Source organism: Balaenoptera musculus, chromosome 17 (genome assembly GCF_009873245.2).
Source record: "Balaenoptera musculus isolate JJ_BM4_2016_0621 chromosome 17, mBalMus1.pri.v3, whole genome shotgun sequence".
Lineage (NCBI taxonomy): Eukaryota > Metazoa > Chordata > Mammalia > Artiodactyla > Balaenopteridae > Balaenoptera > Balaenoptera musculus.
Window position 1 is genome coordinate 28116186 of NC_045801.1, and position 14675 is coordinate 28130860.

At 40.7% G+C, this 14675-nt stretch overlaps 1 protein-coding gene across 10 annotated transcripts in view; it reads left to right on the plus strand.

Annotated features, from left to right (window-relative positions):
* SYBU (syntabulin) overlaps positions 1-14675 on the plus strand; it is a 109606-nt gene that overhangs the window by 63839 nt on the left and 31092 nt on the right. Inside the window, exon 1 of one of the 10 annotated variants that reach the window (XM_036830807.1) lies at positions 5960-6107. The exons of 8 other annotated variants lie outside the window; for them this stretch is intronic. In XM_036830807.1, the coding sequence (XP_036686702.1) occupies positions 6098-6107 (10 nt within the window). In that variant the 5' untranslated portion in view covers positions 5960-6097. Of the gene's footprint in view, positions 1-5959; positions 6108-7927; positions 8067-14675 lie in introns of those variants that run through there. One more of the 10 variants, XM_036830806.1, reaches the window with a different exon arrangement.

Here is a 14675-nt window from a genome sequence, read left to right on the forward strand (position 1 = left end):
TAAGGAGCTAATAATATTTACTGAGTATCTAATGCAGAAGGAGAAGAGAACTGTGTCACAGGATGCCAGGAAGGGCTGTGAAAGGTGAGCTGAGCACGCCAGCCCTCTCCAGCAGGGTACTGTGGCATGCGCCCAGCATGAAAGCCCTGCCTTCCTCCAGGCAGGACTCGTGTTGGAACTTCTTGGAGGCAGTGAGCCTTCTGTCATTTTGGCTTCTATCACTTAATGCCTATGCAGATTTAATTAAAAATTACCACCAAAGAGCGAAAGAAAACATCCCTGCAGTTCAGTTGAATAATGACTTTGCCTTTTTCATGTCAACTCAGCACACATTTAAGACTGAATCTCCAGAGTGTAATACAATGTCTGTCATCAGGTAGGTGTTGAGTAAATACTTCTTTGAGAACGGAGTGTACGAGGAATCATGTGTAGTGTGGGAGGAGCATGGGGAAGATAAGCAAAGATGACCTCAACATCATCCCTGCTCGTAGAGACCTTATCATTTAAGGCAGAAAACTACAATAAATCTGGGCTGCAGTACAGATTAAAAGGAAGGGAATGAAGGCATTCTGATTGGGAACTTTTTTTTTTAATAATTAATTTTTACTGGAGTATAGTTGATTTACAATGTTGTGTTAGTTTCCGCTGTACAGCAAAGTGAATCAGTTATACATACACATATATGCACTCTTTTTTAGATTCTTTTCCCATATAAGTCATTACAAATTATTGAGTAGAGTTCCCTGTGTTATACAGTAGGTCCTTATTAGTTATCTATTTTATATATAGTAGTGTGTATACATTAATTCCAATACTTTTTGAGGGATCAGCGGTGCTACCATTCCTTCTCCCAGGTGCTTTTCCTATATGTAGTTCACAGTCAGTTTTCCTGATGAGATTTTTCTCACCTAGAAAGGAAGGGCCTAATTGGATTTCTGTGCTAGGACATTAAATGACATTCCTGGGCCTCCTTTAATGCTTGATTTTCTACTTGGGGAGCATCTTAACCCAAAGGAGAAAAAGACCCAGTGTCATTGTTCTACAAATGCAAGTACTAAATCCTTCCTACACAAGGCTTGTGGGAGAGCCAGGGAAAGAATTACACAATTTAAACAAATATGTAGAAAATGTGAAAGGGAGAAAAAACACCTCCCGGTTAAGGAGATAGGTCAAGAGCAAATAGTTAGGGTCACTATAATTGAAAAGAAACCCACATTTAGAAACTGAAATGTTGAAATCTGCATTTGAAAGATGTCACCTCTGCCATCAGCATTCAGACTAAGTTAGTATTCCCTTGTCATCAGACACCACCCAGGCTATTGAAATCAGAGACCTGGCCAGATGAACTGTAATAACCTCACAACAATAACAGAGGATGGGTTACTTTAAGAAGATGATTTCCCACATTCAGAGGCATTTGCTGGAAAACTCTGAAGGCACCAACTGGGTTAATGATTAATCAACACTGGTTCCCTTAGTAGATTGAGGCTCTTTCACACACAGCCGATAGCCTGCAGCTGTTCCCGTGCTTATCACAAGCATTGTCCCTTTCACTTCAAAGTTAGTTCTGTGAAATAAAAGAGACAATTTACAGGATGGGGTGCGGGTGGGACATACATTCTTATAATAACTTGAGCTACAAAGAGGAGACTCACAGCTTACCCAGTTTGTTTCTTCAGAAAAAAGTGGGGGGAAGGCAGGGCTGGGGGGACACTTTCTAACCACCAGACTCAGGAGCCCAGTATACTAGGTTCACAGTTCCATACCACCTCTGTATAACTGTGCACTCTTCAGCTACTTGTTATCTTCTGGAAACTTGGTATTCGGCATCTGTAAAATGGGTTATTGTGACAATTAAACAGATTAAAGAATGTAAAATGCCCAACATTGGACCTAGCACAAAGTAATTCCTTAGTAAATGTTAAGAATGGTCATTTGTTGCTCTTAAAATAGATAATATCAGAAATTCCTTGCACTTTGTTTACAGGAAAACCCTTAAAACTATCCCACAGAACTTATATGTTTATTTAAAACAAAATTCTAGCAGGTCATGTCTCCCAATTCACATAACACAGGGCGGAGTGTTTGCTATAGGAGGGCACTGAAAAGAGCATTAATTGACAGCTGATGGCTTGACAATGAAGAAAGAGATGGGAAAATATGAAAAAGCAGACAAAAGACCACTGAAAAGCATACTGACCTTCTAAGTGTTTCAGGCTTTAAATGTTTTGTAGCACTTAATGCAATAATTAACGTTCCAGAAACAGACTGAGTCAGTGTGATGGTGGAGTTGGCAGAAAATAATGTGTATGAGGGCAGGAAAATGTCTTGAACATTTTAGAAATATTTTCATAGAGTGGAAAAATTAAAATTTTAGTGCTAAAAGAGATTTTGGTTAAATGGAAACGTGCTGCATTCTTTGGCAAGGGGCAATACTTTTCTAATAGCTTACAGTTTCAATCAAAGTTCTTCCAGCAGCAAAGCCCAGCCTCAAATAAAGGCTTAAGTCTATTTCAGATACTGAAGATATCTGGAAGAATATATTAAATGTAATTGTGGGATTGCATGACTCTGAAGTTTGATTAAAAATTGTTTTAGCTAATATTTATTGAGCCCTGACTGTCCCAGGCAAAATTCCAAGGACTTTACTCATTTAATCCTAATATCAGTGTGAGAAAGTGATATCATTATCCCCTATTTTACAGATGGAGAAACTGTGGCATAGAGAGGTTAATTCATGCAAGGTCACACAGTTTGTAAATGGATTTTAAACACGGTAGTCTTGCTTCTAACTCTTAACTACTGCACTGCGTCTAAGGTCTGACTTCAAAGGAATAATTTTAATTATTCCTAATTAATAGGAGAGTGTGACAATTGAGAAAGATGTATTGATATAAGACAGGGATTTTTTAAAAATATCTGTAGAGCCCTATAGATTAGCTGATACAGTCCATATATAGATCATGCTGGCTGTTGCTGATAACGGAATCAATGAACCTCAGTGTAACTTCAATGAAATACAGAAAGTTAAACACAGGAGGCTGTTTGGATGCAGATCAGTAAAATAAACCCTGAGGATGTCAACATCAAAGAAATGTTAAGGTCTTCAGGATTTTCTACTTAATCATGAACTAGCCCTTTCTGTACTTGTCACAATGTTTTATGTGCTGCCCTGCATGTCGTTAATACTTTGGCAAACAAAGATCATTAGACTTTGTCAACTTAAACAAGAGCTTTTGCATTGATACCGAAATCGATCTCTGAAACTTTCTTTCACTCTGAGAGAAACAACATTCCCCCAGGATACAGCAGAGAATGTTTTATGGTGAACTGTTGTATAGTCTATCCCTTCCCCCCAGCAGAGACCAGAAGCTTAAGTGTGATGAGGAGACCTGAGTATTTATCTTTATGGCAGGATTACTTACATATTTACTCTCATGCCTTTCTCCCATCTGTGCTTTTGATGAGGCAACCAATCAATGTAATGGTGCCAAATGGTCTGCTAATGGTTTTTCCCTAAGAATTAGTGAATTATAATCTTCTTCCCAGAGGCCCTGCCATCCAGATCCCAGGTCTACTAGGATTTATTGCATGTACAGTGTTCTAGCTACCGATGTGAGAGCCTGCCAGATGCTAAGTGCTCTAATGTGTTGAGAACGAAGCACTATGGGTCTCTCATACGTAGCAGACACTCCAGCAGACCACACACCCACCATTAAAGATATTTATCAACTACCAGCATAAGAGAAATAAACCTGGAAACTTCTTTTACACACAAACCTATAAACTAAGAGTTATAAATCATGCAGATACATGCTTTAGGTTGGGCTTTTCCTTTTTTTTTTTTTTTTTTTTTGTCCTAATTGAGAAGAGTTTATTGAAGAGACTGCATACACAGGAATGGGCCTGATTAAGGAAATCCAACAAGTATGGCGATGGCAATGGTTGGAGCCCTTCCCCCATCCTGAAGGACCAGAGGCCAGAGGAAGGTCGAGATACCCAAGACCCAGAGGGAGGGAATTCCCAGGCTACACGTGAGGGAACCGTGTACTTTGGTAGAGGAACAAAGCACCTGACAAGAAAGGAGGCAGAGCGATAAGTACTCTGACCTCTCTGTCTTCTTCGCCTGTATAATTTGCTGTGTGGCATTTGGGTAGACTGTAAGGTTACTGACAAAAGTTACGTGTTAAGTCATGTAAGTTCATTTGGGTAATTCAATGAATTAAGATCTTCTACCACCTGAACCTGTATCTGAGAGCAGCCAAGGGACAGCAGCAAGTTACGTGAATGCAGCCCATGGTTAAGTGAGGTAAGCTTCAGGAAGCTGGCTGCAATGGGCTTACATTCCAAGATGCAGGGACTAGAATGTGGCATTGCAGGAAGGTGATCGCTGCGTAGGAGCCTGAAGGATGGCAACCCTCACGTCACCATGTGTAAGGTTTCTGCTAAACCTCAGTTTGAATCCTGGCTGTACATTGATTGACCAGCTTTCCTTCATTCACTCAGCAAGTGTTTATCAAGCATTTACTCTGTGCTGACACCACTGTTCCAGGCATTCGGGATAGAGGAGTGGAAAAAACAGAAAAGATGCCTGTTCTCTTGGAGGCTGCCTTTAACATGGGGAGATGGCTGACACACACACAAACAGACAAACAAGATAAGTTCAGATAGTGACAAGTAAAACAAGGTATTGCTATAGACAGTCATGGGCATGGGGCAGGGAGTGTCTGGGGAGATGACAGTTGAGCTGAGAACTTAGTCATATTCCTTCACATTTAGGGAGGGTTTGGGGGACAGTGGGCAGAGCAGTGACCTAGGAAGGGAGAAGAGTTGTCGCAGGTGAGGTCTGTGTCGTTAGAGCAATGGGAACCTCTGGCCGGTTTTAAGAGAGATGGTTTAATGTATATGTTCAAGATCCTTTTGGCTGCTCCGTGGAACTTGGATTATCAAGAGATGAAACTGGAAGCAGGTACATTAATGAGAAGGCAGTGAAGATAGCAAAGTGTAGGGAAACAGTTATATGACAGAATATAAGGCCCTGCATTTTCCTTATGAGATTAAAAATGTTTTATTTTATTTGCGAACTCGAGTAAACCTTTAGAGATGGATGACATAGTCAATATCCGATAGGTTTTTTAAATTTATTTTTTTAGTTAAACATACCAATTTATACTCTTATTAATTTAGTAACATTGATCTGTTATTCATAGTTAATATAAAAAATGTATTGTCTCGTTCATTGTTCGAGCTACCTTTCAACTCAGCCGTCTTTTCCAGAGCAAATTATCTTCACTTCTGCCCAATTTGTTTAATAGAAAGCAGTTTCGAAGTCATGTCTGGTGCTTTTATTGAGTATTGTTTTCAAGCCTGCAAGTACTGTGAGGGTATGAGTTAAGTTAATGTAAAAAGAAGGCCCCGGGCTTCCCTGGTGGCGCAGTGGTTGAGAATCTGCCTGCTAATGCAGGGAACACGGGTTCGAGCCCTGGTCTGGGAAGATCCCACATGCCGCGGAGCAACTAGGCCCGTGAGCCACAACTACTGAGCCTGCGTGTCTGGAGCCTGTGCTCCGCAAGAAGAGAGGCCGCGATAGTGAGAGGCCCGCGCACCGCGATGAAGAGTGGCCCCCGCTTGCCACAACTAGAGAAAGCCCTTGCACAGAAACGGAGACCCAACACAGCCAAAAATAAATAAATGTGGGGTTTAAAAAAAAAAACAAAAAACTTCAAAAAAAAAAAAAAAAAAAAAAAGAAGGCCCCAAATCCAGAGGTTAAAATTAGACAGAAGTTGATCTGTCTCATAAAACAGTACATAAGTGTTTGGGTGACCGAGGCTGGCAGGCAGCTGTGTCAGGTCAGCTGTCCTATACCAGGCAGAAGGAAGGGGGAGAGGGACCGGGGGACACTCACCCAGTCATTTTAAGGTCAGGGCACAGAAGTGACACATGTCATTTCCAATTATATCCGAGGACATCTTAGTCACCTGGGCACCTATTATTATGGAAGAAGGGGAGAATGAGGTGAACATTGGAGGGCAGTGAGCAGGCTGTCACAGCATCCATGGATAGCACGGGACAGCTGGCTTGTCTGTTTTCCTGTAGATGCAACAATGTAAGTATCCGTCACTACCCAAAGCTATTCAGTTAATGTAACTGAATACAACTGAGTTCAGTTAGCAAAGAATATGTTTTTCAGTCTCTACAACTTAACCATTGACTAGTGCTATTTAAATTGATCTTTAAAAGGTTGGAGGAGTCATATGACAGGAATAATTACAAAATCTGGTTTTGAATTTCTTGGCCTTCTTCATTTTAAACGATCCCATCAGTTGATCTCTGAAGGCAGCCCAAACTAGCACCGATTGAGGTCAATTCAGACTGATGTATCTTTTTCAGATGACACTTTTTGTTCAAAGAAGGTAATTATAAGAGAGAGCTCTGTAATAAGAGGCTTTGGAACAACTTTAATATAAGGAGGAAGGTACCTCACCTTGTATTTAGACATTGAATAGGGTGGACCAGGTCACCTGCCGAGCAGTGAGGGGAGGGGGAGTCAGTGGGCAGGAGAGTTTCTTTTGTAAACGTAAGGAAATGTTTTCTCTTTTTTTATAATATGGAGGAACAATTAATACTTATCTTTCTCAGGTTGCTGTGAGAATCGTAAAATATATAAGTATATTAAGTTAAGTATGTTAAGTATACTTACAAGTATGTATAAGTAAGTTAAGTATGTTAAGTATATAACAGAGTACAGGCCTACCTTAGAGATATTGTGGGTTGGTTCCAGACCACTGCAATGCAATAAGGTGAATATTGTGATAAAGTGAGTCACATGAATTTTTTGGTTTCCCGGAGTATATAAGTTATATTTACACTATACTGTAGTCTAGTAAATGTGCAATAGCATTATGTCTAGAAAATATACTTATCTTAATTTAAAAATACTTTATGCTATCAAATGCAAATCATCATCTGACAACTCAGGGTTACCATATGCCTTCAGTTTGTAAAAAAACACAATGTCTGCAAAGTGCAATAAAGCAAAGCGCAATAAAATGAGATATGCCGGTATATGCATAGAGTAAATACTGCACAGCACTAAGAAGTAAACATGCACATCCTGTATCTTTGCAAAGATCAGAGTCCACATCTGGTAAGAAGTTGTGTTTCTAGTTACAGTATTTGCCTAGTCTACAGTATGTGCTCAATAAATGATCATTACCATTATTAAATGAGAAATGAAGAGAGTTTACAAATAGCACAACTTTAAGGCATTTGAATGTTCACTCACCATCTTGTCTGCATTGGCCCTACTTTATCATGGATGCCTTCTTAGTTAGAATTATTCTGATAGAATGGAGGGCTTTGCTGGAAGCTTGATAAACGTGCTTACTCTAAGCAAACTCCTGTTTGGAAGCACTATGCCAACAGTTGTCCTAGGGAGCCCTCGACTCCATTCTCCCCCATCAGAACAATGGATGTCTCCTGTTCCTCTCTCCTGGGAAGCACTGTGAAGTGCCTTGCATATTTAAATAGCTGGAATTCACGAAGTACACCAAGTATTTTCCTCAAAGCACCACATGCTTGCCGTTAAATTTAGGACTGTGTGGGGTTTTGATGTAATTTCTTCCTTGATCTTTGGGATATAATCATTGTAGAAAGACTCACAGTGTTGCTCCGTAATTGTCAGAGGATTAGCCTTGACTGTTGTGTACGCATTTACTTCTGTTTGACAATTTGATGTTTCCTTAAATGCTTTGTGTTCATTCATGAGGGCCATGGTTTCATTTGAAATGCTGCAGTCACCAGGGAGAAGCTCCTGTGCTCTTCCCTGATTGGCCAACCTCCCCTCTGCCTCCTGTTGCTATGGTGCCCAGCGGAGTAACTTCCTTGCCCTGCACAAGTAGGAGGCTCGGTCACCATGGATACCCCACTCTGAGACTGTACTCCACGGAGAGCTGAGCTGAGCTGCACACACTGTATTTCTGCACAAGACATAGCCCAGCCTGTGGTGGGAGGCTGTTTGCAGAGGCAGTGTTTGCCATGAAAGTCTACGGAGCTTACCTTCTAAGTAAGTCATATTAGTCACAGTAAGTAAATAATTATATTGGATCCCAGAGCATATGCTCTTTGTGTATATGTGTGTGTCAAGTTAGTTGTGGTAGGCTAAAAGTGTAGTCTAAAAACAAATTTTCCACTCGCCTTTCAGATATTCTGAATGCAGAATCTGGAACTAAACTTTTAAAAATACACACATATATTGTTTTAAATACCCCTTGTCATTTGTGAGTCTGCCATTCGAAGCCAAAGGGAAAAAGATTGACCATGGACGATTACATTTTAGAATGCTCTTCTAACTCTGAGCATTGCATGCTGCATTTCTAAATGCAGAGCTTGACCTTACCCAGCGACGTGCTATGGGAATAGATGAGCACAGCCACAGTTAATGCTAATTGGCACTGCACAGAGTTTGCAGTGGGCCTCTGTGTAGACTGAAACTCGATGTGTTTATTTTCAAGAGAGATCTTGCTCATGGGCTCATATCTGCCAGTTCACCGTGGAAATTATTCAGAGACCACCTCTCTAACCAGTTTTAGTTTACTTTTCTCATGTAGCATCCAGTAGAAATTCTAAAACTTCATGTCCGTGGAATTGGGATGTGGAAGAATTTTCTTTTTATTAACTGATTTGCTCTAATACTTCCTCTTTACTGTACATTCCAAGAGCATAAGGGTTGGGTTTGCAATGTTGTAAAACACATGAGTCATCTTAAAGCAATTTTCATGTGCTGGGCAAATGATTAATGCCTGTGGTGTTAAAATTAATTAGTGGAAACAAAAGACTGTGTGTATGGTAACACCAAGTCTAGTTCAATAACTTTAAAATTGTGTAAAATTAGATTTTCAGGCTGTCCACAGAAGATAGCTGGCATCTAGCAGCTCTAAACAAAAAGCAGAACATGTACTGTATTGGTATAAAGAGAGATTCATTTTTAATCGTATAAAAGAGGGAGCACAGAGTATTACACTAGATTGTAAATGTCTCTTATTTTCTGTACTCATGGCTGACCATTCATGCAAAGGACAACCAGTGAAATGTCATCTCTTCCAACTGTTAGTCATGGCTCAATTTTAATTGCCCCAAATGGTGAAAAGGTACCACCCTTTGAGGATGTGAACGTACTGGTGGCTCCTCTGGCTCTGACTTTGTCACTGAGGTCGAGCTTTAGGTCATTGCCTTAATATTTTATAAATATAATTTCCACCTATCAAAGGGGCAGCAGACAAATAAAGGTGCATGATGAACTCTGTAATGATCATGGTTTTGGAGACCTGGAAACAATGTCGATGACACTTTCTCCAAAGTTTTTCACCTCATGAGTATTATAAGGCTCCATTTCCCTTTTTCAATGTGTCTGTGATAAATTCTCCTGACCATATCTGAAAACCAGCGTTGTATGGGATTTTTTTCAACCTCAAAATATCGGAATTTCCTCTCTGTTTCCTAATCTGTATAATGGAATAATAATAGTACCTATGACACAAGGCTGCTTTGAAAATTCAATGACATCATCAATGGCACATGACATACACTAAATAGTCACTGCTGTTGTATTATGATTACTGTAAACATCATCATCATCATTTTCACAATGCCTTGTAGTTAAGGGAGGCTGTAGCGAATAACTTGAACAATTCTTTGGTTTGATTCCATTTAGCCTATCAAATTTCCTAGCAAATACTTACTAAGAACCTAACTGTGTGCTTGGCTTTCTGATGGGAATTATGACATTCAATGTACTTGAAAATGTAGACAACAGAACAAAACATGAAATATGCAGTCGGTTTCTCTTTGCAAATGTGTGGCTTTCTGTTTTCGTTAAATGGCTATATCTATATCTACATAATAAAATATTTGCCAATTCGTTTTGCTGCCACTGATGGATATGTAGGATTCCACAATGGCTATGTAAGCTAAAAGGGGCTGGGCCATAGCGTAAGTCTAGTTAATATTTATAACTTGAATTAAAAATGTGACATTTAAAAACCCAGGTTCAAATTCTAAGCCCACTTCCTTTCCTGAAAGTATTTCCGTTCAGAGTGCAGTAAATGACATATTTTGAATGAGAGCAGTTTCATTAAGTTGAAAGTTTGGGGGATGATGGGAAAGGAAGAGATGCGAAATGATTGATTAATCTGTATAAAAATAGGTTCCATGCTAGGATTTTTCCTTTTGCCCTAATCCTGTGTGACATCTGAACCAAAAAAGTATAAAACCAATGCCATATGTGCAGAGCCTGCTGGTGCTGATTTTAAAACGTATGAAGAGTTGACCCAGATAATATTTTGCAGCTTTATTTTCATTGTAATGTCATTTTCAGTTTCCATTTCTTCTTTCTGGCATGTTCTCTTCCTTCCATCTGTTTGCCCTGGAAAGAATGTGGCAAGTGGAACAAGGGCTATACCAATTTGCTTGAATGGAAAAAAAGGGGAGGACATTTGTAGGATGCAATTTAAAATGAGGTCTCTAGATGTTGGGAACTTGGGACTCACTGTATGTCCAAACATAGAGCTAAATATATTTTGCTAAACACGATTTCAGCTGCAATATCACTCAGATAATCAAGCTAGAATAAGCCTTCTCTTGCAATGTTTCAAGGCAAAAATTAAATCCATAGCAATATCCCCATAGCACGGTGACCTTTTATCTATATGATACTGGTCCGTGACCAAAATAATGGCCCACTTCCTTTTCCATTGTTATTAATCAGACAGGCACATGCTCTGACGGTGCACAATTTGTCAAGTGTTTGTTAGGTGCTTGGTGCTGCTGTCATGAGCTGGGGACCACATCCTTTTGTTGACATCTGAGGAGTATTCTGAGGTCTCAGTTGACAGTTCTATTTGCCGAGTCCTTTTGCATCTGAGGGAGTTTGTGGCAGTTTCAGGGGGAAGGATGTTCCCTTGTCTTGTGTGGCAGCAACGTTATTCAGAGAAACTGGATCTTCCCGCATCTTTGGCTTCTTGTGCTCACCCCTGTGGCTGAGATATGCAGGCTCTGCAAGCCTCCGCCAGGAAGATCTCATTTCTGCCCAGGCGACTGGCAGGCCTGACTGTTCTTGAGAGATGGAGGCTGTGCCTGAACCTGATACTGGGTTACTGCCTGACATCCAATGTTTTTCCCCTTAGTGTTTGTGGAAGAAGCGAAGGATCCAAGCTGAGAAACCTTAGTGCGTAGAGAGCAATGGTTCAAGATCTGCGGGCGGTGCTGTGGTCTTCTACACTGCCGAGCCCAGCTCATCAGGGACGATGACGGGGTTTTGTCTGTGCAAAGCTGGGGCGTTCTTGAGTCTTGGATGGGATTCTCCCCCTTAGCATTTCCACCCTTCCTTTTCTCTTCAGTCTCAGCCACCACTTAACAGACCTGAACCCAGTAATGCTACTCATTTGTTTTGTCTTGTTTTTTAACATCTTTATTGGAGTATAATTGCTTTACATTGTTGTGTTAGTTGCTGCTGTATAACAAAGTGAATCAGCTATATGTATACATATATCCCCATATCCCCTCCCTCTGTGTCTCACTCCCACCCTCCCTATCCCACCCCTCTAGGTGGTCACAAAGCACTGAGCTGATCTCCCTGTGCCATGTAGCTGCTTCCCACTAGCTATCTATTTTACATCTGGTAGTGTATATGTCGATGCTACTCTCTCACTTCGTCCCAGCTTACCCTTCCCCCTCCCCGTGTCCTCAAGTCCATTCTCTACATCTGCGTCTTTATTCCTGTCCTGCCCCTAGGTTCTTCAGAACCATTTTTTTTTTTTTTTAGATTCTATATATATGTGTTAGCAAACAGTATTTGTTTTTGTCTTTCTAACTTACTTCACTCTGTATGACAGACTCTAGGTCCATCCACCTCACTACAAATAACTCAATTTCGTTTCTTTTTATGGCTGAGTAATATTCCATTTTATATATGTGCCGCATCTTCTTTATCCATTCATCTGTTGATGGACACTTAGGTTGCTTCCATGTCCTGGCTACTGTAAATAGAGCTGCAATGAACATTGTGGTACATGACTCTTTTTGAATTATGGTTTTCTCAGGGTATATGACCAGTAGTGGGATTGCTGGGTCATATGGTAGTTCTATTTTTAGTTTTTTAAGGAACCTCCATACTGTTCTCCATAGTGGCTGTATCAATTTACATTCCCACCAACAGTGCAAGAGGGTTCCCTTTTCTCCACACCCTCTCCAGCATTTATTGTTTGTAGATTTTTTTGATGATGGCCATTCTGACCGGTGTGAGGTGATACCTCATTTTAGTTTTGATTTGCATTTCTCTAATGATTAGTAATGTTGAGCATCCTTTCATGTGTTTGTTGGCAATCTGTATATCTTCTTTGGAGAATTGTCTGTTTAGGTCTTCTGCCCATTTTTGGATTGGGTTTTTTTTTTGATATTGAGATGCATGAGTTGCTTGTATGTTTTGGAGATTAATCCTTTGTCAGTTGCTTCTACTCATTTGTTTTTTCAGCAACTATTGATGTGCCAGCCAGTGAGCCAGGCACCGAAATACAACAGTAAACCAAGGGCTCCATGTACATGTGTGATGTGATATGTTTCTGGGGGAAGTACCAGGTCCCATGAGTACACAGAGGAGGGCCATGGAGCCCAGACTTTGGAGTTCTGAAAAGAGTCCCAGGGGAAGTAATGCTATATTGACACTTATAAAGGGTAAAACTGGGTTTTAAGTGCAAAGACACTTGGGGATCTGAATTTTACATGCCATTGCTGTTAACTTTAGTACTGTGTACTTCCTTAGAGTTTTAAAAAAATTCTATTTTCGTGGTTACCATGTTGTATTTAATACTTATTTTTTAGATGGCTCTTTCCTCTACTAGGATATGAGCCTCTTTAGGACGTGGACCATGTTTGTTTCCATCCTTCCTTCCTTCCCTCTTCCCTTCCTTCCTTCCTTCCTCCCTTCCTTCCTTCTTCCATCCCCCCATTTTATTTTTTATTTAAAATTTATTTATGCTGCATTATTTCTTTTAAAATATTATGTATATAATATGACATAGATAAAGAACAGATATAACATACACGTAAGCTATGCAGTATAACAATAAAGCAAACACTGTGACCCACCTTTCACTTCAAGAATTACCATCACCGAAGCTGCCTGCGTGGTCTCCCAGATCCCATTCTGTGCCTTTCCCCAGAGGTAACTACTGTCTTCAAATGTGTGTTTTATCAATTCCTTGCATTTTAAAAATAATTTCTACCACCTTAGGTATGTGTCCCTAAAAATATGTTGGAACACAGGGGTAAAATTTAAACATGGAGCCATTTGCCTTTGTGCTCTCCATAATTAGCACAGTGCCTAAAACTTAGTAGGTCCTTACTAGATATTTGTGAACAGATGGATATGCCCTGCTAGAGCCTAGAAGATATTTTTGTGATGCTATACACCAAGGAGATATTGGAATTCAGTTTTAGTGGGTTTGTTCCTTTTGAGCCTTGTTGGTTTTGTCTCTTTGGGGTGCTTATAGAAGGAGGCCACAGGAATGAGTTACATACTGTTTAATTGTTTGGGGATACTTCCAAACTACCATTTCCTACTTACCCTCCTCATTTTATCACCATGCAAACACTCTCCAGTGGTCCTAAAGAGAGTGGCCTTAATATTTTTGTAATAATCAGCTTTGCTTTTCCATTCCATTTTGGCTTTTCTTAGAACATTGCGGGGTGGGGAGGAGAGAGGTGGAGAGGCTAGAGAACACTGAGTACACTTGAATTAAAAGTTGACTTGTGTCGGGGGGGTGGGGCAGAGGACCTGGGCCAGCCAAGGGTTGGCCGGGGAACGCGTGCTCCGTGCCAGACGTCATTTTGAGTTGAGATCCTAGGGAAGGTTCCATTAAACAAATCCATGGAAATGCAGAGCATAATTTGTGTGCAGAGTACAATCTGACCACGAGAGAGCTTCATTCTTTTTAAATGCTACGCAGCACACAAAAATCAGCAGAGAATGTTTTCAGAGGGACCTTCCAAAACATTTCGTTCAGAAGCTCAAGAGTTTAAATAGTTTTCATTGGGTTAAACAATGGGGTGAGGTGACCGTTGGAGCTTGCTGCTGGAAGCTCAGCTGGTTCGCAGAATGCCTTGCCTCTGCCCAGCGAGCACCCAGCTCTGAAGGCACAGTGGGAGCGCGGCGTCTGGGTGAAGTCCCCTCCCTGGGAGGTGCCAGGCTCCGCTGGCCTTGCTTAGGTGTCCCAGGGCAAGAGTGCGGGAGCTGGTCCACCTGCCTCGCACCTGCTTTCTTCCAAGCCCGTCCCTCCCCTCATCCAGAAATCCTCTCTGTTGTTGCCAGGACTTCTTCTGGAAACATTTCCAGGTGACTTCATTTTTCCCTGCCTCCCCAATTCTCACTTTAGTTCCTTGAACACATGTCTGAATTAAAACAAACCCCACGAGGCCTTCCATTGCTCCATTCGCTTTTGTTCTAACACTCTGTACAGATGCCAGAAATTGCCAGAATTTACCCAGCTTGTTTATTTTTATTTTATTGACATTTGTGCTTGCAAATAAAAAATATTTGCATTAAAGATTGATTACACAACGGTAAATGTAGCATTGATCTTGGAGCCACTCAATCCATTCTGATTAGATTATCCAGTTT